The sequence below is a fragment of the Sipha flava genome, unplaced genomic scaffold (assembly GCF_003268045.1).
Source record: "Sipha flava isolate LNK unplaced genomic scaffold, YSA_version1 563_pilon_pilon, whole genome shotgun sequence".
NCBI classification, from domain to species: Eukaryota; Metazoa; Arthropoda; class Insecta; order Hemiptera; family Aphididae; genus Sipha; species Sipha flava.
Window position 1 is genome coordinate 110,678 of NW_020273544.1, and position 23,988 is coordinate 134,665.

Genomic DNA, 23,988 nt, shown 5'->3' on the forward strand with positions numbered 1-23,988 from the left:
AAATCACAGATGTATTAATTCATCGTAGCATTAAATGATTACGTTTTTATGTATAACTCAAGTGAAGTGAAGAAACATTATACTCGTATACTTTTTTGTTATACTACATGTCCTCTCCTTGTACAATTTTACGCGCAATTAAAATAAAATTACAACGTAGAAACGGGTTTTAAATTCATTGAAACTATCGATCGGTCGCCTTACAATAGGGCGGCCATTCGTCCCGGATTTCCCGGGACATTACCGGTTTAGGAACCCATGTCCCGGCGTCCCTAACAATGTTCTCGGGACATCGATTTGTACCGGTTTTGGACTTTTGCATAGTAATGTCCTAAAATGTCCTAAAATGTGTAAAATCCTACATTTCTGAAGAAAATACACAGCACTGATAAATATAAAGTCTCCTTGGACGACAAAAATAATAAATCAGTAAATTTTACCTAGATTAGTATATTTATCTCAACGACTGGAAATTGTATTATTATTTTTATTTGAATTTTGAGTGTTAATTAAATAAAGATGGCCTATCTAATTGATTAATTTGAATATTATTTATACCTAAAAGTTATACACAAATACCTATGTAATTATATACTTACTAGATAATTACCTATTTTTTATGAATTTTGGTGTCCCGGATTTCTAAAAATTAAATCTGGCCACCCTACCTTACAATAATAATTTTCCTGCAGGCTCTACTACCGGGTCGTGTCAATTTAGTGCTTCGGATTAATAATAGTCAAATTATGTGCATAACGCAAAACACAATTATGTCTTTGTGCTATTTTTGCGGTGCAAGGCATGGCATTCGTGGTGTTGATCTCCGCGGTGAGCCGAGTATAATCATTTTCCTGTTTTCCAATCACGGCTGACCGAAGGACAGTTCCTAATAAGCCAGTTTCATTCGCTTGAAATTGATCTTAGAAGCCAACTCATGATTGATAATCGGCAACGGGTAATCGATACCGATTATGCAATTAGCAGCTAGCTGTACCGATTCTGGTGCCAACCATGGTTCGTGGGTGTATTGAGTAGGCATATTTTTTAACACCAGAATATATCTCCTGTGGGACGAAAAAACAAATTAATATCGCGGATTAAATATAATAATGTCATAAACCCTTTTCGAATCATATGACGGTGAAAGTATTCTTTTTACGTGGTTATGTCTTATCGCTGGGGAGTTATGCTAAAACTTTGTTCGAAACGTTACGCTGGATATTAGATATCACTCAAATCAGATGAAAACTACAAACGTTTAAAATGCACAGTTGCCCAAAAAAACTATTTGGTTTTTGTAGTAATAATCACTACTATTATTATTATTATTTATTGATATTATCATTTTTATAATATCAATCGATTCTGCTTTTATTAAAATGTTTACACAAAATCTTATATGTTTTATTGTAGCAGCAAAATTGTTGTTAGGGAAACGGTGCACATTACAGTTAGTGTCTTAAGTAAGACTTATCCATGAGCGAATATATCAGTGTACGGTTTGGGTAATCGACAACGACAAGTGTGGCATTCGGAGTAAAGATTTTATACATAATCTCCAAATTTTTTTTTTCTATAAATCATATATTATTAATAATGAGGTTAGGCTCGGCGAAACTTATATGACACCTGATTAAGGTTTTTTATTTACTATAGTCTCTTTTTCGGCCACCGACGGACGAAACGCATACAGTTAAATTTCCTTAAACTAAATTTTAAAATATAATACACAAAAATCGGAGATTTTTCGTTCATACCAACATAATAAAATCTAGGTGTTTTATAAGTTGTCCGATTACACCACGAAAGATATCTACACAATACAAGACTGCTATTTATAATCAGATGGTAGGTAATGAAAAGATGGAAGTGATCTAATCGAAAATAATGAGGTCGAAAGTCAATCATTCGAAAATAAAAAGTGATCACAATGATATTATTTGATCGAAGACTATATTTATCGTAAAATATATTTTAGAAAACTTAAGAACCTATTCAAAATTGTATTTAGTCAAAGTATATTATGGTTCAAAAATATATGATTTTAGACCAATTAAATAATAGTTTATGAAAATGAAACTAAAATATTATAGCTATTATTTATCATAATCTTTACTCACGTGTTCATATGTGAGGAAAAAATATTCATTAATGAATTACAATTAAAGATAAATGGTTTATCTTCCAAGCCAACAGCATACATATGTTATCAAAAGAAAATGTCGAACTGTTGTCTTATTTGTGTTTTTTATAATTGGTCTCAAAAGTTCGAATTTTTACTTCACACTCATTGATACAATGCGAATGAATTACGTATTTCCCGTCATTTATACTTATAACTTTTTTTTTTTAAAAAAATTATTTATAATTAACAACATCCCTCCATGAATGTTTAATACAATATTAGGATTCATCGTTCAATCGTTTACGCAAATACATAGGTATGCATTTGTATTTTATTTTACGTTCAAGGGATTTCGATCAAATTAGCCGTATCAGCATATAGATAAGCGTCTTTACACCAATATATTGAGTTTATGATTTGTACTTGGGCAGTTAACTAGTTCCTGAACTTGATTTTGACTAAAATTTTTTTTAAGTAATAAAAAAAAATGTACCTACTACTTTGATAAAATATTCAAAACAGTAATTTAAATACGTAATTTATAAATAATAATATTAATAATAATACTATTGTATTGACTAACAAACAAACCGTAATAAAATATACCTTATAAAATCGCCGTTCGGGTCGATTTTGCGATCGAATTTCACTGGACAGTTATAGCTGTGGATAAACTCTTGGAAAACGACGAACAAGATTACCGCATCCATGACCCCGCGTTCACCGACCAATCGGCGTCTAACAGCAGTTCGTCGAACACCTATATTTATACGTGTAACAAACTTTAAGTACATTTCGTTCAATACAATCACGTGATGACATGTTCCATGTATACAGTCAATGTAACTATGACGGAGATGTCTGCGCGGTGTCCTCCTCTGTTGCTTCCGTACTGATAACACCTACCTTCATTCCTTCCTCCCAGGACAGCCACAAGTCACCCCACGTGAGAAAGCACGCGGTCACGTATCTCGCTATGCTGTGTATCCATCCCTCGTGCCTCAGCTGGATCATGATCGCGTCGATCAACGGATAACCAGTCTGACCCTGTGTCAAACGATTCCCGTCGATACACTCCACGCGTATTTCATTCACAACGCACGTCAAGAGCGGGTTGAAGGAGATGGCTAAGGGGGAATTAACTCCCCTCTTGGGACTATGCTAACTATTTTACAAAGTCAAGTATTATGATATACTGATATATTAATAATTGTAATAAAATATCATTGATGAATATGGTACCTATTTTATATATTTTTTTATAAATAAATAGCTCATTTTTTTTGTTAATTTATATTAAGGTATATATAATTAAGGTGTATACCTGTATTTTTAAAATGTTTTCAGATTAAAATTGATACCAATAATGTAACTATTTAAAATTTGTCACTGTTGTGAAAAAATTTACTTATGAAGGACTCAAAAACATATTCTGTAATTTAAAATTGTATATAGATTTAAAAAATAACTAACTAAATTCCTGAATCTCCATTATCCTCTCCCTTGATGAGTGATAAAACCCGTCCCTGACGCACGTATCACGCGGAATCATAATGGAATACTTACGTTGGCCCACTTGGACAGAGCCAGAGGATTTTTGTCCCACGGTATTTGTAAGCAAATTGGATTCCCTACAATCCGATCGAAGTTCGGATTGTTGGTGGACGCGCAGTAAAAGAAATCCCGCCACAACAATTGGCCGTGCAACGACAACGGCGGCCGGGTCTTGCGGATCTGTACAAGGTTCGGGACGGTTAAGTTACATTAGATGTAATCGTTAAAGGTGTTCTAAATATAATGGGCAATACGCAATTCCGTGAAGTTTCCGAGACGTAATCATACACGTAACGGGATTGAGAAGATGTTATCAAACGAGTTTTCATCAACTTAACTGTTACGAATTCTAAAAATAAATTATGACGGAAACTTAATGATTAGTTAATGTTAACGTCTAGTAAAGTTTCCATCGTTTCCACCAAGTTTCAATCTAACCTAACCTACGTACGGATGTCACTATATATAATTTACAGTGCCATATTTTAATCGAGTAAATTATAAAACATTATATAATGATTGTTGTCGAAAGTAGTGTAAAAAACAACGAGAAGCATTTATTATAAGTTTATTATTATTGTTTTAGAACAGCACAACAATAGGTACAACAAATCGAAAGACAAATGTTGAATTACTAAATACACATTTAATATAGACTTGTTATTATACTTTTGATTTTCGTAGTTTTGACGTATATTTATTGAAAAATACATTTTTATCAACGATGAAAGTAATTTCATATTATGATAAGCTAATATAAATTTAAACCGTTTATTATGACATTCAAGGAACTAGTAAAAATTTATCATAGTAACTTTTTTTAGTTTTTAAAAATTTGTTTTTGAATTTATGTTATTCTGGGTCATTCGTTAAAATTATTTATTGCTATAGTAACTTAGATCAATTTAGTAAAGTCATTATAGATAAAATATTTTTTCAATATAATCAAAAATAACCGTCATAATATCCGTATAATCCAGCGTTTCTCAAACTGTGGGTCGCGAACCCCTAGGGGGTCGCGAGTCAATTTTTGGGGGGTCGCTAAAAGTTTTTTTAATTATACAGATTGTAAGAAACAAGCACATTCATCACATACATCTAATTATTAATTAAGTATTATAGTATATATATTATATTATATTATATTATTATTATTATTATAAATATATTATTATAATTATTATAATTATTATTATTATTATTATTATTATTATTATTAGTATTATTATTATTATTATTATAAAGTAGTAAATAAGTAATAAAATAGAAAAAATTTGTTTTTTGAAATTATTTTTATTGATTCTGTAAATGTAAAACTAGGGTCGTGATAGATTTTTGGAAGAAAATTTAGGTCGCGGTCTTAAAAAGATTGAGAACCACTGGTATAATCTATCATGATAATCATAATAATTGATATAAATTAGTATTTGCAGTATAAGTTTTGCCCAAACCTACTAAGGTCATTTCTCCCAATATGACACTACAACCGGTGTTATCATAAACGGTTTCTATTGTAATTATTTTACGCACATGATAAATTCATATATGACTTTATCATATTGAAACCAGCTATATAATAACATTTATTCTCAATTCATTTAAAATAAACTCATTGTAAATCCACCCACATTCTTGATTTTTAATAAGAAATCTGTATAGTTTTCAGCTACCAACGTTGATTATTCTGAAGTCAATATATGTACAATTAAGTGGGCTAGGATATTTTGGCGATAAACCATTTCAGCGACTTACTATTATAATTTAAAATTTTATCTCGAAATCATCAATACCCATGTGTAAATGAATTGAACACCCATTTTTAGGTTGGCATCGTCAAAATCGTTTAATATCGCCAGCACTAACTTTATCCAAAACCATAATATGTTTCATATATTATATGAAACCATGGTTTGAAAAAATGTCTGTATCTTTATTTGTCCTAAGATTAATTTTAAACAAAATGTTGAAATAAAATTTTTAAAAGTTCAAACATATGATAATCATATTATAATAATCGATAATATTCAATAGTTCAAAATTTATTTCAATACAATTGTATACACAACCATTTGTCGAATCGTCGAATTGGTAGGTCGCCGAAATGACTTCATCGAACATTTAAAACAATTCCTAAAATTATAGGCTTGACATAATACATTGATCATTTAAATTAGATTTGTATTAGTGGAATACCGATAAGGTGGCATGACGGGATATAAGCTATGAGCAAATGACTTTAGAGAGACAGTTGAAGAAAGTTGAGAATCCAAATAACAGATAATCACTATTACGAAATTCAAAAACACCATGGTCTTCAGAAAAAAATATGCTCAACTTAATTTATCATTTAAAAAAATTACTAACGCTTATAGAATATTTTAAGTGCAGCGTTTGCTTGTTGGCGCGCATAGTTTGTAATATTAGTATACGATTATATAAATATAATATTCATTTTGGAAAGAAAATAACAATGAAACGCACTCCACATTTAGAGTGGTGTAATCTCTACTCTAAGAAACCGTAATTGCAATTTGTCGATTATTCGATTTGTTATCGATTCATATATAAGATCGTTTAAGAGACTCGACATTACTGTCAATCGAACAAGAAACAACTCGACAAATTACTAAAAAAAAAGATTTAATCAATAATTTAAATTGCCAAATCAAGAAAGAAAAAATTCTCATAAAACTGACAGTGTATTTCTTAAAATATAAATCAAATATTTAAAATATTTTGTTATTGTCTTGTTTATATTATTTAAATCAAAATAATGAGTTATCTATGACATATAATAAAAAGTGATTATAATCATAATTATATACCTATTAAATATATTTTTAATTAATTATTACTAATTAACTTTGGTGTACAACACAACTCTGCTCAATACGCACCTTAAAGTCAATATTACCACTACGTGAAATTGACCGAATGAAAAATGTTTGATTAGGCGAATAATGTTACGTATTTTTCTAAACCGAGTACAAATGCCAATAACCATTTACGTAATACTATTATATGTTATTTTTTTTTTTGACATGCATAAATCATACTTATATAATAATATTGGTTACTGTAGTTTTGTTTTCCTTTGGGCACATGTATATGCTCAATATTCGTCTGTATATAAAACGGGTTTATATTTTTTATGTATACTGTTAGACAAGTTATGCAATACAAATAAACTGAAAACGACAATGACAAAAAAGATGCGATGTCCTGATGATGCAAAAAAATTTTTTGAGGAAAATACACAACATTTAATGTTATTAATAAAAATGAGGATATAGTATTATAATAAAGGTATAAATGAATGAAATCATGTGTCAATATTAGTACTATAATGAATAAGCTGAGAGTGAATAAAATTATAAAATGCGAAAAAATATTTATTTAGAAAATTGTTTTACAATAAAAAATAATGCACTAAAATATGCTCCTAAAATTATTTTTATGAGCATTAAAAATCAATAAAGCCCTGTGTCACAGTTTATAAAAACCTTTTCAGTTTCTACATCAATCTCGATAACACGATAAAATACATAAACTCTCATAAATATAGATATCAACATAAATAAAGATTTATAAATATAAATAAATATTATTCCGAATATTGAGGTCTTAAAAATATTTATGCGTTGAACAAATTTATTTTGCATCATCACCGTCGTAGTGGCGCTTGGTTAATAAGTATTCATAGTTTGAGAATGTTTTTAAAATGTTAAAATGTCACTTGATAACTAATGTGTTCAAGTTTTATTAGTCAGTTATTCTAAAATAAATCAGCTTTTAGAAAGAAGTACTTTTCCACACATCACCGAGTAAAAACGAGACAAATCTACCTAACCCAATCTATACACTATAGAAAGTTCTGAGTCACTATATTGTACTGACGAGCTCTCGTGTGGTTACATACAGTGGCGGCCTGGGCACACATTACTTGGTCGGCTAAATAAAAAAGGGGCCCTCCATTTAGGTACAATTAGAAACACATAACATATTTTTTTAATACATTTATAATAAAAATTGCCTTCTTGGCTATACTAACAAGTTAAATAATTAAAATACATTTATGAAATTTTAACACTCGAAAATTAATTAATAATTAATAATAAATAATAAACTGTGGTGACGTAAACAACGCACCGCGAATCGTCCAAGTTGTTTACAATATTGTCAGTGGATAAGGGGAAATCCCATGTTTTAGAATATGCGATGATTATCTCGTTAAGGTAATTTCGAGAATGTTCTAGATAATTGACGCCGATATATATATACCGGCTGGTCAGACGCTCATTCAATCAGTCCGTGAGTATAATCCGCGACACACCGTGAATTACACTCCGCGATATATTCGGCAATTCCTCCGCAATTGTAACGCTTATCGATATTTGCGGAGTTGGTAAATTGCGTCCCCCAAAAAAGGTCATAGTTACAGTCGTTGCCAGATAAATTGAGACGGCGGCGGCGGCGCTTTTCATTAAGTGTAGCCCAAACTAGTCGCTGATAGTGTGGTGCAAAGGTCTCACAGTTAGCTACGACGCGCGCAGTTACCAGTTCGAACCCGGCTTAGTGCAAAAATTGTCTGCAGAATTTTCTGTTCTCTCTCCCGTTCTGGTTGCCCTACACTGCTAAAAACAACTAACCTAACCCGGTGTGTTTTGACCGCGCAAGCACTTCAGTCGTATCAATAATATTTGTTTATAATAATGCATATAGATGTTGTTATTATTTCATCATATTATTAATATTATGTGTTATTATTATATTAATTATATTATTTTACAATTTCTACTTTTTGTTCTTAAATAAAAAATTATTATCGGAATATATGATTTGAAATTAATATCGTAAAATATTTTTTGTAACAATAGTTGGTTTATTGATATATTTTCAGTAATAATATTGAAATACGGAGGACCACTGGTTTTCCGTTATCGCGCCGCCGCCGCCGTCTCAATTTATCTGGCAACGACTGTATATACTGTGTAAATTGCGGCCCGAGTATATTTTAAACATACGTAAATTGCGGCCCGGGTATATTTGTAATGTACGTAAATTGCGACCCGGGATTTTCCGATTTCCGGTCGGCTGGTTATATTATCTTTAATATTGATCGATAAGGATATCACTTGATGCTCATTTATATAATATTACTAGCCGCATTTGTGTGCATTTGATCAAAATATTTTACACGAATTTTTGCATTGGTCTACACTAGTCTACAGTATTTACAGTATTTGGTAAATTAGTATTTGTATTTTTTTTTAAATTTAATAACAATGGAAGTTATGAAAAGTGAAAAAAAATAAAACGTTGAAAATAGTTGATGGTTTCAAATTTCGTTTTCAAAAACTTCTAAACAATGATATTCAACGTTGGTGTTGTACAGTCAAAACTTGTAAGTGTTTTTTAAAATTTAATAATAATAGTATATGTTCTTTCGGAACAAATTATAAATCGTCAAAAACTTAATAATAATTTAAAAAGAAAAGCCGTTGATGATATTTTTACTAGGCCATCTAAAATTATTCATTCTGAGTTAAAAAACGCTGATGTCGAATCTTTAACTACACAAGACGTAAAATTGATTAAAAGAAATTTACACAATGCTCGAGCTTCTATACTACCAAAATTACCAGCCACTTTTTTGGAATTACATAATATTTTTGACAAAATGGAATTTAACACAAATAAAAATGAAAATTTTTTGTTAGTAAATAGTAAAGAAACAAATATAGTAGGTTTCTCTACATTAAGCAATTTAAAAGTGCTATGTGATTCGGATACTATATTTGTAGATGGTACATTCAAAAGTTGCCCAAAATTGTACCATCAATTATTTACTGTTCATTGTGCAATAAATCAGTCTTATGTTCCACTCGTTTATATTTTATTACCTTCGAAGACTACACAGTGTTATTTACAAGCGTTTCATCATTTAGTTATAGAGTGCGAAAAAAATGACTTACAATTTAATCCTATTCGGTTGTATGCCGATTTTGAAAAGGCTATTCACAATGCTGCAAGACATGTTTGGCCTTCTATTGAAGTAAAAGGGTGTAGATTTCACCTTGGTTAAAGTTGGTACAGGAAAATACAGCAGCTAGGATTAAGTAATGATTACAAAAGAAATAATACCGATATAAGTAATTTTTTAAAATTATTTTTTGGGCTTTCTTTTTTAAGTGGTGATATGGTTGAAGATTGTTTTGCGTTTGATATAATGGCATTGCAACCACAAGATAATAGGATAGTACAATTTACCGACTACATATTAGAAACATATATAACCGACGACGCGGAGTTTCCACCATAGATATGGGCTGAATTTGTATCCTCAACGATGCGCACTACAAATAATTGTGAATCATTTCATAAAAAATTAAATAGTTCATTCAATTTGTCACACCCTAACATATTTAATTTTATTGAAATTTTAAAAAACATGCAATGTGATACGTATATTATATTAAGAAGTCAGGGAACAAAAAGCAAAAAAATGACTGATGAAGAAACATTTATACTTGACAAAATGTATGAATTGCAAGCAAAAATAATTACTCAGTTAGACTATGTGAGGGAATTGTCTTATAAGTTTTTACCAGTATATTAATTCGAATTTTTATAATACTATTTTTTTCACTATACATATTTTTACTTATTTTTAATATTATATTTTTTAATTGTAAACAAAACAGCAAAACCAATATTTTTAACCATACCAATATGAATACAATTATATTGCCAGTCCTAAGTCAGAAAAATGGGAAGGAAAATATTGATTTCGTAACCGTTAATGTAATTTACATAACAATGACAAATATTTAAATAGGCGAATATATTAAATATTAATATATTAAATATATTAAAATATATATAAAGGGGCTGCAATTTACGTATGTATATAATATACCAGGACCGCAATTTACGTATGTATAAAATATACCCGGGCCGCAATTTACATAAAAAATTTGAAATGGGACGCAATTTACAGCGACCCGATATTTATACATACATATTTATATAATATAGTGTCTATTTTAATTAAATTAAATTGTGAGTGATTTTTATTACTTAAATCCCACAAATTGGTGACCTCGACGTGATGGCAGAGACAGACGCAACGATTGCTCGAGTGACCGTCAAAATACCGGATTTCATTTCGTCAGATCCCGAACTTTGGTTTGCTATGGTCGAAGGTAGTTTCGTCAGCGCGGGAGTCACAGCTGACAGCACGAAATTCGGGTATGTGGTTGGAGCATTATCGCCGAACGAAATGTTAAATTAATTTTGTAACTGATTTTTTAAGACTATTAGCTCTTTCGAGTAATTTTTTCTTATACACCTTAAAAATAAGTAATTTATAAATTTATATTAATACAAATATATAGAAAAAGATTAAAAGTCTAATTTTTTTAATGACTGAGATTTCATTATATTTTACATTATTATTACTTATCTCATTAGTATCAATGTGAGCATTTTCTTCATTACTATTAGTCAAATTATTTTGATTTGTTTCCTAAATGTCAATGAAAAATCATATTAAATCAAAATCCTGAGTACACAAACAGTTTAAATAAATTATTAAAAAAAATTACATTTTTTGGTTGATATGTAGTTTTGAACTCTTCTTTTTGGAGAAGTTGTAAAAGCGTATCTAATTTATACTTTAAATCTTGCCGCATATCATTACAATCAGAATCATCAATACTATTACTAATTTCTGATATGCATACAATAAAATCTATGACGGTACCACATAAAACTCTAAAAATACATGGTAAATTTAAGCAGATACTAATAGATTCATAATATTACAAAATGTACTAACTTAGCCATATTAACAATTGCTTCGTGTTTATTGGATTGTAAAATAAAATTCAAATTTGACATAATATAATTGTAGTTAGTAGATATGGCTGATTCTAAACTAATACCCTCTTGTACCCCAGAAATCGTTGTGAGTTTAGTGCCACTTCCTATATCAATGCTACGTTCATACACTATTATACTCCATCTAGAATGTGCAATTAAGGTGATGAAAAGTATATAATTTTATCATGTATTTATTAAACTGTCAAGGATTTTTGTACTGGCTCGTTCATATTTGTCTAGTATTTGTGGCAAATGAGCATCATCATCACAAGATGCACCCCAACCTAATAATCTGGCCAAATCATTTCCAGTACCCAATGGTATTACAACAACATGACAACATTGCATCTGGTATACAAATACAATAATAATTAGTACATTAATAATTTAAAATTTGTTAATAGATCAATTTTACCTGCATATTTAGTCTGTCAATTTCAGAAAGTACCCATCCAACAGAACCATCACCACTACAAACTAATACTCTAAATTGATTGAAATGCCTAAATAATCTTAACCTGACTATTAAAAATAATAATAATAATAATAATAAATATGTAATATGTCTATGAATTAAAATTTCAAAATTTAATTACCCAGGTTCAGGGTCATTGCCAATGAGATCAAACACTTGGGCTGGATTTAAAATTTGTTTAAATCGCCTGAGAAATTGTACACCTTGATTGTCACCTGACTTAGAATTAACAAACACTAATAATGGTGAACATCCATGTGGTTGAATTGCTTCTAATGAATCATCACTACCTAAAAATATAAAATAAGTTAGTAGTTATGTATTAATATTAAATATTAGTTAATTAAAAACTAACTATATCTTACCAACAGAATGTATGGCCGTTGGTGGCACCACACTTAGTCTATTAGATCCCAATGGGCATTTAATAGAATGCTTGGGGCGGCATGCAATATGTAGCTCTACACCATAGCATCTCCAGTCTTGGAGTCTAAAATTAAAATAAATATTAATAAATAAAAAAAAAAAAATTAATAAATAAACCATATTGGTATTTCTAAACCCGATAAGTTAATAAATATTCAATAAAACACAAATTAATACAAACCTTAAAACAGATCCACAAGTTTCATCACAGACTGTGCACTTAAAAGATACAGGTAAATTTCTTACCATCCATTGGTGTATCATTAAAATATTCTAAAACATAAATATTTAATATACATATAAATAAATCGTAGCTTAAAGTTAATACTTTAATTAAGATATCTGTATTGAATGATCGGTTTCAAATGAAAAATTCATCATCAGGTAAATTATGATAAAAAAAATAATAAAAAATAAAAAATCGTAACTTTTTAAAAAGTATTTTAAAATACTATTAAAAGGCTTATTACATAATATTTAATATAAACTACATATTCCTCAAAAAAATCTGTAAGTGAAAAGAAACCGTGATTTTAGACATTTAATATGACATTTTACATTAAGTAAAAATATTAAACAATGTGTTCCAAAGTCAATCATTAGAAAATTTCTTAAACACATATTTTTTATCAGACTTTCAATTCCAGTCAGACATATGGTCGAAAATCTTAAAGGAAAGAAAAAATCCCAGAATTTATGAGGCTTTAAGTAAATGGTTTTCATTGAAAAAAAAAACATGATTTTTGAATTTTTGGGCTAATTCAAAGCTGAAAAGTTCATACAAAAAAAATGGTTATACGAACAATTTATTGTTACTGATTTTTGGTTAAGTAGGTGAGAGAATAGACACAATGTCAAATTGAAACAAGCATATGGTAGACATTTATTTTATGTATTTTATTACTTTATTTAGCATTATTATTTAAACTTTAAGGTATGCATGTCACATGAAATATACTATTTTTTAAAATAAAAATGAAAGTGCTTATATTTCTCGTTTTGGTTTTTATGGGTAAATGATTAATGTGAGTAAATGGATCCAATGTTACTATATTAAGTGGAATTTAGGGTATTAAGAAAAAACAGCTTTCAATAATACTGAAAATTATAATTTAGTCCTATTTATAAATATATTTCTTATCGGTAATATAAAATATATATCCCGTTTTTAGAATAGGGTCCCGTTTCAATCCTGTCATTTCCATAAAAATTGTAAACTGAGAGCAAAAGAAAAAAAATCTATGTATAAAACAAAATATTATACGTCAATACTCCAGTACACATTATACGAAGATAATTATTTATAACTTAAGAGGACGCTACACATGTATAAATTCGTCCGTAAAAACCGTTTCACACGGGATAGAACCACTCAGGCTGTAGTGATAGTTAAGTCTCCAAATTTATATACAATATAATTGAGAACATTATCTGTGAAATATCGATTTTAATTTTTTTAGTATCACTGACTTGGATAGAAATAGTAGATGACAGTGTTGTTTCCTCAACGATTCCATTCGTAGTGCTTTGTTCTGCCTTAACATTGTTTTTATGTTTTATTCATCACATTGTTCTATCCCTTTTGGATATCTTTTGAAAAATCTTTTGGATATTCATCCTCGCTAAAGCCAAAAGATTTTTTCAATTTAGACATATTTACTTCATTGTATAATTTTACCCTTTCAAGTGACTGAATTTATATTAATTCTTTATATTCTTTTATTTTGAAACTAATCATTTCTTGTATTTCTCCTTCAGACTTAATTTTTGACGTCGCGCTTACGACGGTTCGACGGATCCTTCGTACGACTGCAGACGTCGTTTTCAATTCGTCCGTATTGTTATTGTTATTTTGTCCCTCATGTCAACGGTTTATTTATTTTTTTCTAATATTTCTGTTCCGAATCTCCCCCCCCTCTCATCCCGCCAGGGTTTTCGGACGAGTGCTTGCTCGCGGGTCGAACGGTACAGGTTGCAGTTCTCATGCACACGCGCGCGCGCGCGAAACGTTGCTACCGCGAAGTCGATCGATATACGTAACGCGCGCATACGACCGTGCGAGCGACGGCGACTGTTTGTACGCGCGGTACTCGGAAATTCGGTGCTTCTCATTTAACCCTTCCCCGAGTGATGTGAGTGTACCCACGAAGTACTAGCCGCGTGTGCTGCGACTGTTCGTACGCTCGTACGCTCGTACGATTCGGTTGGCAGGGCCGAAACCGTTTTCGACCTTTAGCGAAAACCTAATACCGTAGTGTTAACTATACAAAACCAACATTATACGGTTTTTTTTCGATCAGTTTTTGAACGTTTCGGTTGAATCACGATTACGATTAAAAATGTTCTCCCCCTTTGGCGCAACCCCTGTTGCGACCAAAGGACTCGGCGCTCGCGAGTTACGTATACGTATCGTATACGATATCGTAGAGTTATCTAGTGGAATGCCTACAATACAAATTATAGAATACATCGTCTCTGCACGAGACGCTCTCACGAGATGCAATTTTTACAGTCCTGTTACGAGATTCCCAGGGCTCGCAAATCTCGCAAAATATATAATTATATTCATCAAACGCGCGACGCAATGATTTTCACGAGTTTAAGTATAAAATTTAGCAAATTAAATGTGTACACCGATTTCGGACCGTAGCGTTGAACAATGACATTGTTAAATACACGAGCGTACTTGATATTATTAAGATTGTACTATGTCAATAGACATTATGCGTCTCACGGTTGACCATTTTACGTGGTGAGATATTCCATTGTTGTACAATATTGTGCATATTCGACATTTGAGTTGATTCGGCAACAAACGGAGAAGTTTTGGGTTTGCATAAACACGGTTTTCGAAAACGAAATTAAAATATAATTTTGATCGTTCAGTTGACACCTGATTCATATCCAATGGCATGGTATACTATATATCAGCCATACTCAACCTGCGGCCCGCCAATGGTTTATATGTGGCCCAAACAGAACTCATTGAATTAATAAAAAAATGTTAAAACTAATATAAGTAAAAATAGGTATAACAGAACAATTAAAGTGTGTCCTACGCGATTGCGATAAGAATGATTATGTTTTTGGTATTTCCACTATTAATATTTTATAATGATTTTAATGTATTTTATCTTATCGCTAAACTGGCCGTAGCTCGTTTGTAGGTACGCATTATTATTATACGAAACGAATTATTAGTCGCATTGTAAATGTGTAATAGCGTTGGTGTCAGGCACATTTATATATTAAATATTTCAACCGTCAGTTGTGACATAAATTTGGGGTTTTATTTTTTAATACTTTTTTTGACATTATGGCAGGCGTATCTTCAAAAAATAAACGAAAACTATCTGAAGAAAATCGAATGTTTCAAGAAAATTGGGAAGAAGAATATTTTGTCGTACCAAATAAAAAGGGTTCTGCTACTTGTTTGATCTGTAGAGAAAGTTTTATACTTAAAAAATATAATATTATTCGTCATTACACTAACAAACACGAATCATTTGATAGTATTTATAGTCCCGGGTCTTTGATGAGAAAAGAAAAATTAAATTCTTTCAAGAAGTCATTGCAACAACAACAAAGTGTTATGTCAGTGGCGGTATCACAAGATGCAGCTGTCACAACTGCATCATACGAAATTTGTTACATACTCGGTAAGCATATGAAACCATTTACTGACGCCGAAATTGTGAAGGAATGTTTTATAAGTGCTTCCTCCTTACTATTTGATAAGTTTAGCAATAAAAATCAAATAATATCGGAAATTAAAAAAAATGCAGCTTTCTGATTCTACCTGCATTAGGCGTATAGAAAATATTGCAAAACATATTTATAATCGTACCATCGAAGACTTAAAAAATTGTAAATTTTTTAGCTTGGCTTTTGATTCTAGCACTGATATTTCAGGCACATCACAATGTTCTATTTTTGTTAGATACTGTACTGAACAAAATTCTATTAATGAAGATTTATTGAAATTCATTCCAATGAAAGGTCAAACGAGAGGCATCGATTATCTCAATGTGATTACTAATTTTCTTGACAACAATGATATTGATATCAAAAAATTGGTTTGTGTGTGTACCGATGGATGTCCATCGATGACCGGATGTGACAAAGGATTTATTTCTCTGTTGAAAAAAACAATATAATTTAACAAATATCTTGTCATTTCATTGTATTATTCATCAAGAAAACTTGGCAGCACGCGTTTCTATTCCAGAAGTAGATTTAGTGATGAAAAGCGTGATAAAAATAGTTAATTATATTCGAGCAAATGAACTCAATCATAGAAAATTTAAAAGTCTTTTAGAAGAAATGAACAGTGATTACAGTGACGTTCTTTTACATACTTCGGTGCGTTGGCTAAGTAGAGGAAAAGTTCTTCAAAGGTTTTTTACTTTACGATTAGAAATTATTGCATTTTTACAACAAAATAATAAATTTGATGAAATTGATAAAAACAATAATTGGTGGTGCCTTTTAGCTTATATGTGTGATATCACAGAAAAACTTAATGAGCTCAACTGTGGCTTACAGGGTGAAAATAAAATTATTTCGCAGATGGCAAATAAAGTTTTTGCTTTTGAAGAGAAGTTGGAGATCTATTACAAGGAAATACAGAACCAAATTCTACATAATTTCCCAACCCTTACAAAAGCTAAACAAGATGACATTATAATTTCTCAAACAAACAATATAATAATTTTAAATCATTTAGCTGCCTTATCTAACGAATTTAAAAAAAGATTTCAGGATTTAAGAGGTGTAAAGAATTGCTTTTTACTTATAGAAAATCCTTGGCACTTAGAAGTAATAAGTATAAAAAAATTAGCTGAATTGATTGTATCTGATTATTCAAAAGTATTTGATGAGTTTATTGAATTAAAAAATGATACACATTTGGAAGTTATTTTCAAAGAAAAGCGAGAACAAAAAGAATACTTTGAATTTTGGAATTTAGTGCCAGGAAAATACAAAACCATACAAAAATGTGCCCACTTTTTGCTAACAATGTTCACATCAACATTTTTATGTGAAACTTCATATTCAAAAATGAAATATGCAAAGAATGTCTACAGAAATCGGCTTACTGATTCACATCTTGACGACTTGTTAAGAGTAGCATGCAGCAAGTACAAACCAGATTTATCCAAAATAGTTAAAGAATTATCTCAATATCAAAATTCACACTAATTTAAGATAAATATTTAATTTTTTTACAATAAATTTTCAAATGTTGTACACAATATAAAAATGTATTTTTAGTTTTTTTTCCATTCCTTTCATTTAGACTTGCGGCCCGCGTAATATTTTAAAATATTTTATGTGGCCCAAATGAAAAAAAGATTGAGTATGGCTGCTATATATGATACTATATATGATAATACTCGTATTGTACAACATTACGAGCATTTTCCTTTTCATACATTTTCACTGTGATAACTTTAGTAAGAATACCACTAATTCGAGGTAATAATTTCAACAAGATATAAAGCATAAACTCTTTAATAATACGACTACACAACTAGCGGAGCAGCGCTCACGTCGCGCTCTCCCACGATACTGTCTTGCCATTTGTTTCCCCCTTCTCAGAACCCTCTGTTTTTTTGATAACAATCGGGCATCCTGATGTGGTTTAGTGCCCTCACTAAATGTATATTGAAACAATATGAAAAGATATACAAAAAAAATATAAACATCTTAGTAGATAATAATTAGTTAGTAGTAAAGTAAATAATTCCAAACTTCATTCACTATCTTTACATTTTACACATTTAAATAACATTTATATATTAGATTACATATTAGATAATGAATCCTAACTATAAATATAAATAATAAAAAAAACTATATAATCAAAATTATATTAGGAACAACTTGTTTCTTTCAATCTTGCTTTGTCGAGGGACTAGATATTATTATTAGATATAATTAAAAAAAATAAAGAAATGTTGAATATTAGGTACAAAAATTAATTTCATATGTAAATACACATAACTTAAGGCTAAATAATATTGTCTCACAGGTTATACAGATTAATGTAAACACAAAAAACAAGGGACCAACATAGCATAAAGTAATCATAATTTATAATCGCAATGCCATCTCGGTGGTCGCCTTATCCTAGCTTTTCTTGCTTCAACTGATGAGGGTTTGGTAATGGGCTCTGATAACTGTTCTTCAATTTCTTCTTGAGATCTGTCTGAATCAGCTTCCCCTGCTTCACATGAATCCTCTATAGTTGTACATGAATGCTTGTCATCCTCTTCCTAATCTGAATCAGGCAAATGATAAGATTTCATTTGCGATACGTGGACTGTAGTCGCGTATTGTCTACCTTCTTTTGCCCGCAAAGCTGATACACCGTATTCATCATTAGGTAGTACTTGAGTTACAAAGAGTGGTCCTCGATATTTTGGTTGTAACTTAGGTGACTCATCCGTCGCTTTGGGAGGTCTCTTTATGTAGACAATGTCTCCCTCCTTATATACAATTGGCTTGGAATGTTTTGTATCGTACCTGAGTTTCCACAATTCATGTTCTTTTGCTATACGCTCACGTACCCTCTCCTGAAGTCTTGTAGAGTCTTCCCATGCGTCATCTTGCACCACGTGTCGCAATACACCATCTTTAAAACTGGGAAAATATCCATACAAAACATGGAATGGCGTGTTTCCTATAGTTTTATTATATGCATTGTTTAGGTTGCACTCCACCTTATCAATGTGCTTATCCCATATATGATCCGTCTCCATAGTATTTTGTATAACAGGAAGTAAAGTTCCATTTACCCTTTCGACTTGGCCATTTGCTTGGGGGTGTCGGACTGAATTTAAAGTATGTTTGATACCATTACGGGTGCAATATTCCCCAAACGCTTTGGATGTGTAGGCTGTACCTCTATCGCTTATGATTCTTCTTGGAATACCAAATTGTAATATAAACTTACCTAAGCTAGTGATAACACCTTCTGTACCACAGCTCCTCACAGCATACAGTTTTACGTATTTGGTTAAGTTATCTATCATTACCAAAACGTATTGGTTTCCTCTGGTAGACTTGATGAAAGATCCTAGATGATCTAGGTTTAATATCTCAAATTGGCGTCTTCCTAGTGTGATTGGATGTAATGATCCAGGTTGACGTCCACGGGGTACCTTTGTCAGAACACATTCGGGACAACACTGAATATGTAAACGTACATATCGGCGCATCCTAGGAAAATAATAACATTCCATTATTTTATCAACAGTCCGGTCCACTGAAAAGTGACCTGAAAGATCATGAAACCGTACAACTAGACCTTTACGCATAGAGTTAGGAACAACCCACAATTTACGGCTCACTTTGTTCACTTCTACTTCTTTGAACAGTAGTCCAGATTTCATTACATATCCTTTTACCAACGCAGATTCACTGACGGAGCGTCCCGATTCTTCACGGTGTAAAATCCCCACAATTGTTTTTAACCTCGTATCGGTGCGCTGCACCGCCATCACCTGCTCCTCTTCGGTAATTAATGTAAAAACTTCCATCTTGTCATTAATGACTTCCATCTCCGTGTCACCAGCAACTTCAACAGGTGCTCTGCTAAGCGCATCGACATGTGACATCTTACTACCGGATCTATGTTTGATTTCGTAGTCATATTCGGTTAACAATGTAGCCCATCTGGCTGCTTGCGGATTTATTGTCTTTTGTGTATTTAAATGGACCAACGCCTAGCAATCCGTCACAATAACAAAATGTAGTCCAATTATGTAGTGTCTCATTCGGGTTACACTCCAAACAATCGCCATCAGTTCTTGCTTACTCGAGTGGTAAAGCCTTTCCGCCGCAGTATTTTTTTTTGACACAGCATGCACTAAATGTAAGCGATTTTCAGCCCCACGTTCTAATAAAATACCACTAAGTCCAACTCTGCTCGCGTCGCAGTGTAATTCAGTATAGGCACTAGGGTTGTATAGTTGAAGTACAGAATCGGAGCTCAATTTTTCCTTCAACTCCCTAAATGCATTGTCCTGCTCTTCCCCCCCCCCCCATTTGAACGCCTTAGAATCCTTAAGCAACTCAGTAATTGGTTCAGCTAGTTGGGCATACCGAGGGATGAAACGTCGAAAGAATCCACTGAGCCCAAGAAATCTCCTCACTTCATGCTTGTTAGTAGGTGTTGAAAACTCTTTTATCGATAAAGCTTTCTGTTGTACAGAACGTACCCCATTTGAGGATAACAGAAAACCAAGGTAAGACACTTCATAATAACCAAAATGGCACTTACTTAACTTAAGTGTTAGACGGGCTGCCTGAAGTGCTTCAAATACCAACTTTAATCTGTCCAACATTTCCTCATACAATACAGCAGGTACCAATACATCATCCAGATACCACATAGCAACCTTCCCCTTCAACGGATTGAGTACCCGTTGCATCAGTCTAGAGAATTCAAATGGAGCGTTGATTAAACCAAAGACCATTCGTTCAAACTGACCTGTGTCATCGGGGGTAATGAATGCGGTTTTCTCCTTGGCTGTTTCCGTAAGAGGAACTTGTAAATACCCTGAAGCCAAATCAAGAGTGCAAAACAGTTTTGCCCCATACAAGGTCTCCAGATGATCATCAAGCTGTGGTGTAGGGAACACCTTTCGCACCGTCTGCGCATTAAGCTTTCGGTAGTCCACCACCAGTCTGGAATCCCCATCTTTTTTTGCACTAGGAGTACAGTAGTGGGGAAGCATAAGGTGATACGGTGTCTGACACAATTCCCGCTTCCTTCTACTCCTTGGCTATCCCTGCAATGGTTTTTCTTTCAGCTGCACTTGCTCGGTACAGTTTACACACAACCGGAATACCACTGTCTACAATGTCCATCTCGATAATATTGGTACACCCCAACTCTTGTGCACTGAAAGCAAAACAATTTCTGTAATTATTGATTAAACTTAATAATTTGTTTACTTGTTCTTCAAAAAACTCTCGATTATAATTAACCATAACAGCAGTAATTATTCCAGGACTATTGTAACTGTACTGAACTGGATCATTTTTTTCTTTAACCTTGCCTACTAATTTTCCCGTAGACAAAGTAACAGATTCATCGCTGTCGTTTACCATAAGCATCTCTATATCCTCGCCCTATGCTGTAACATTTGAAATCTTCACACTCCTTGGAGGTATCTCTTTAAGATTCTTGGTTGTTATCGCAGTATATAGTTTTCCTTCACTATGGGGTACATCAGAGTCTTCAAAAGGGAGCTTCATCCCATAGGCAAAGTGTAACTGTTCATTTTTTTTAATGAATGTCACGTTTTCCTTATCCACGAACGTACGTCCAACAATAACATCGTACTTTTGAAGTTCATCATCCACAATAACACAATTAACTAATTCTTTAACAGTATCAATACATTACATAGCTTGTGTTTCTCCATAACTGGTCACAGGCTGAACATTTCCATATACCCACATTTTAATCTCTTTTTGGTGTCACCACTAAATTGAATTTTTTCTGCCACCGATTTTCTGATAATAGAAAATGAACTTCCCGTATGTACTAAACCTGAAACTGGTTTTTCACTATTATTTATAAATACCTGCTTAATATAACAATTGATAGGTTTTTGATACGGATTGTCATTGATTGACTAAGGTTACTTCAGACTTTGTTATTGTACAATACTTAGCAGTATGTCCTAATGAACATTTCGAACACTTAAATGGCTGTTTAGTACGGGTACAATCACGAGCAATATGTCCATACAATTGGCAATTATAACATTTGGGCGAATACTCTTTAGATTTGAAATTGCTATTTTTAGTAAACACCATAGGAGAACTAGAATTACCATGCTCATTTGGTTTAGTCTTAGGCCACCTGTTACTTGCCGTTGATACAGTACTTAGCTTAACAGTTCCTTTCGGACGCATATGATGAACTCTTCCAGAACGTTCTGCTTGAACCTCTAAAAACATCCGTAAGTCGGCCAAAAGTTCCGGTTCTGTATTTCGAGAGCTGCTTAACAATGCCGTTACCAGCTCACGCGAACGTAGTCCCACACACACCATTTTTTTGGTTTCGTCATCATTTAATTTCAATTTACGACAAAGACGCACTTTCTCGTGGTTATAACTAAATACACTTTCCCTTTCACCTTGAACACGGTCATTCATTTTCTTCCATATATTCGTTATACTTTCTTCACTGGTGAATGTGACCTTAAATATTTTTTTGAAATCTAAAAAACTTCTGAGATCCGCCATGTGGCTTAGATACCATTGTTTTGCAGGGCCTTTCAAATTTGACCTAGCTGCCTCCATAGTATATGTATCCGGCCAATTGTTGAGTTGAGCAGCCGTACATAATGCACTCAACCATTCATCTGCTACACCCGTGTCACCCGTTTCTCCATCAAAGTTCTGTATGAATTGTAAGTGATTTGATACGAACGATTTAGTTGTTTGGCGGTTCTCCCCCTTCTCCATTATCTTGTCCACTAAGTTCCGCATTTGTTCTTCTCGTAATCTATTTTGTTCTAGCATAGTTTTAATCAATTCATTAACGTCGACCGTTAACTGCGGAGCACCCGATGTATTCATCTTGATCGGTTGGACTGAATGTTTTTAATCGAATACCACGAATACAAAAAAAAAAATAACTATGAAAGTACGGACACACGAACTGTTTGTTTTTCTTTTTTAACAACGATTTCCACCCAGTGTGACCATACTGGTATCAACTGACGACCATGGTCGTTATCGCACTCACAATCGACAAAAAGATTTTTTTTTTTTTTATAGGTTATGAACCACGGACAAAATCACCAATACTAATACTAAACCACGTTGAACCAATTCCCGAAACACCAAACACACTCACGCACAACGTCCCGCAAGAATGTGTACGAATCCCACTTCTGAATTGATAACTTTAGTAAGAATGCCACTAATTCGAAGTAATAATTTCAACAAGATATAAAGCATAAAACTCTTTAATAATACGACTACACAACTAGCAGAGCAGCGCTCGCGTCGCGCTCTCCCACGATACTGTCTTGCCATTTGTTTCCCCCTTCTCAGAACCCTCTGTTTTTTAATAACAACTGTGTTTATTTTCTCATTCTCAAAAGCTACTGTTATACTCTGTATACTATTTTTCTGTGTTCATGTATCATATTCACTTAATTACTGTGTGTGTGTGTGTGTGTGTGTGTGTGTGTGTGTGCTTTCCCAACGACCAGCGTGGATTCAACACAATGCAACATTTAACAATATCCTTCATTAAAACTATTTCGTGCTTGACCGTGAACAGTAAACATAGTGCATTGTAAACAAATGTCTATTATAATCTAGGATAAGCTTAAATATATTGTTAAATTGTATAAACTGATTTTCTGCTTGTAAATCGGCTGTTCTGTGAACTGGCGATGTAATCAAATGTATTTTTTAATAATAGAAACACTGGTTCAAAAGATTATTAACAGTTACAACGTATTACTATGTATTTTGTATGGAAATCGTT

At 32.2% G+C, this 23,988-nt stretch overlaps 1 protein-coding gene and 1 pseudogene across 1 annotated transcript; one reads left to right on the top strand and one right to left on the bottom strand.

Annotated features, from left to right (window-relative positions):
- Nucleotides 1-862: 862 nt before the first annotated feature.
- LOC112691115 lies at nucleotides 863-5,496 on the bottom strand (annotated as a pseudogene).
- A 10,284-nt stretch (nucleotides 5,497-15,780) lies between these two features.
- LOC112691116 lies at nucleotides 15,781-17,666 on the top strand. The gene is made up of 3 exons (XM_025565270.1): nucleotides 15,781-15,904; nucleotides 16,053-16,123; nucleotides 17,346-17,666. The coding sequence occupies exons 1-3, from the start codon at nucleotides 15,781-15,783 to the stop codon at nucleotides 17,664-17,666; spliced, it is 516 nt and encodes a 171-aa protein (XP_025421055.1).
- Nucleotides 17,667-23,988: the final 6,322 nt, after the last annotated feature.